At 44.4% G+C, this 2,638-nt stretch overlaps 1 protein-coding gene across 1 annotated transcript; it reads right to left on the reverse strand.

Annotated features, from left to right (window-relative positions):
• Positions 1-665: 665 nt before the first annotated feature.
• LOC118647057 lies at positions 666-1,766 on the reverse strand. Its single transcript, XM_036291218.1, has one exon. It carries the CDS (start codon positions 1,764-1,766, stop codon positions 666-668), a length of 1,101 nt encoding a protein of 366 aa, XP_036147111.1.
• Between the last annotated feature and the right edge of the window lie 872 nt (positions 1,767-2,638).

The following is a 2,638-nucleotide window of genomic DNA, read 5'->3' on the forward strand; positions in this document are numbered from 1 at the left end:
GCAATTTGTTGAATGCTGTGCACAACGTAAAGTATGCGTAACGTCCATCTCGTTTAAAGATCTTATATCTTCATAATGCGCTTCGATATTTTCAACGTATATGTCTTCTTTCGTGTCATCCAGGAGCAAATTCCGCAGCCATTCTCGTTTCTCGTGTGCCTTGACGTATACGACGAACGGTTTTTTGTTCCTAGTCAGCGTCGTTGTAATCAATTCTTAGCTCTGCTGTATGGAATCGTTCCGCTGTTCCATCGTAATCCGTGATGATGAGTAAGCAACCACGATGCCTGGCGTTTGTCTGCGTTATTGAGTCGATGCCACGGCACGGGATTTCGAAAAATGTAATGCGAGAGAATGAATCCATCTCTGAGAGCAGGAAACTCCTTAACGATAAACTTTCTTCCAACGATAAAGCCTTGCAGGTCCACAAACGTTGGTATAGACATGATGAGCTCTCTATCGATAATCGAGAAGACCTCAACTTTCGGCGCATCGTAGGTTTATATATCGTCTTATTTTCACCTCCTCTCCTTTAATAATGTATAGCGAGACAACATTCTTAGGTGATTTTCCGCACAACATTTGTCAACGGATTGTACTGAACCACGCGATCGTGTACGATGAGGCAGTACGCGGTGATACTCGCGGGCAAGTTTTCTTTGCATTCAAATTCTAAGCGCACGTCCACGGTTGCGCTCTTGCGGTATCGATTTCTTTTGTCGAGAACAATCGATAATTACGAACGGACCTTTTTGCCAAAAATTTGCGACAGTTTGATTCGGCTCGAGATAATCGTATCCGTAATAGGTTTTACAGAAACGTACGTATGTGTCGTATAGAATCGACCATCTGTTTTTACCGAAATCCAGATTCATATCGTCGCACGGATAACATTCCGAGTTGTTTAGATATAATTTCACGTTCGTCAGTTTACAATGATCGAATCGACTCGTATCCTCGAGCATAACGTTGTTCCGACCAGCCTGCAGAGCAAAGATGACGTACCGCGGCTTCTCGAGCTGAGTAGCGGTCTTGATGGCCCACGAATGTTTGGTCGTGCGCTGCAATAGCGGAAACTCGTATAGATCCCATGAACGAAAAACCATGCTCAGGTATCGTCCGCTTTCCAAAGCGCACAGCATCGCCAGTTTATTTATCTCGTTCAGCAGGACGTGTGGCATTTGCCACTGTACTTTGAATAATTCAATTTTCGTCTCCCGCGCCGGATCGCCAACTAGACAATTGTTATCGTTGCGCGCGCGTATCAAAATCAATTCGTGACGAGCGTTAATTACCACGCGTCTGTAATCTTCACAAAATCCCAGTAGCATGTTGAGCGGTACGCAAAAATTGAAGTATCCGTTCATAGAATTCCACGGATCCCAGCCAGCGTTACTCGCAATCATAATTTTATCCGCTGACACAGTTACATAGTTCTTGAGCGCGCTGGTTATTCCGACGTTCCTGTTGCGATCAATCTCTACACCGTCAAGCTCGTATCGAATCTCATCGAACATGAACGCGATGCAATTATTTCCCAATATCACATCAGACCCCGCAACTGGTTTTTTTATCGTAAGTTTTCCCTCAACGTATAGAAAACTTTGAGATTGTAACGTGTATAAACCTTGCTGTTGTATAGGTATTCTTATCTCGTTGCTGTGTTCGAACGTTGTATTGGCGAACGGATTGTACATGTGAGTCTCGATCTTGACAATGCGATTGTCAAAGATCGGCTCGTCTTTGATGTTTAAAATGTCCGTCATTGTCGCACCGCGAATCCAAGAGATTTCAAAAATTCAACGTTCGACGCGGTGAGCTTCTTTTTCTTGGAACAGCTGGATGATTGAATATTATCGAAAAGTATAACAGGAATATCGGATGACTGTTGTAACGTTGATGTTTTCGTTGTAAAGATGTTTGTGTTTATTTTTCTCGCGCTTTCCAACGCGTTTATTACGAGCATTTCACGTTCACGTTATCGTTGCAGTCGTCGTCGTCGCACGTGCAATCTGACGGTAATTTCTTCTCCTCGAAAATCAAGCAATCGTCCGTTCTGATCGACGACGCGTATCGTCAGATCCGTAACGCTCCGCACGATGATCGGCAGGTAAATGATCTGCGACGGCGAAATCTCATCCAGGTGGCACATTGGGCGAAAACTCGTGTATCACGTGCACGCTTTTGTCGTTGCTGTACGCGCCCGCGGTCACGTTGCACTCTACGCTGATAATGTTCACGTTCATTATGTTGATCGACACATCTGACTCGTGCCATTTTCGCGGTTCCAGTATACGCTTCGACGTGAATCCCAGCAGCGAGCCGATGATGTTGGGTTTACCAAAATTTATTTTGTATGCGCATCTGATCTCACATCTCATCATATTGTAGTTTGCGCGGATCGTTATCGGGTCTGCATCCCCAGCATTATTGTCTTTAATCGCGATGTCACCGCGCGTAACGTTTGAACGAGCCTCGTTGCGTCGCGGACGTATTTGTGAAATCTCGCGTTTTAAAAACTCGTTTATGGCATGCAGCTCGTACGATCCCTCGGAAATCGTAATTTCCACGTCTTTATCAAAGTAAAATTTATGGTTCGAAGCATTCATATTCGGTATCGTGTTATATGTTTCAAAAA

Source organism: Monomorium pharaonis, chromosome 1, assembly GCF_013373865.1.
Source record: "Monomorium pharaonis isolate MP-MQ-018 chromosome 1, ASM1337386v2, whole genome shotgun sequence".
Classification (NCBI taxonomy): domain Eukaryota; kingdom Metazoa; phylum Arthropoda; class Insecta; order Hymenoptera; family Formicidae; genus Monomorium; species Monomorium pharaonis.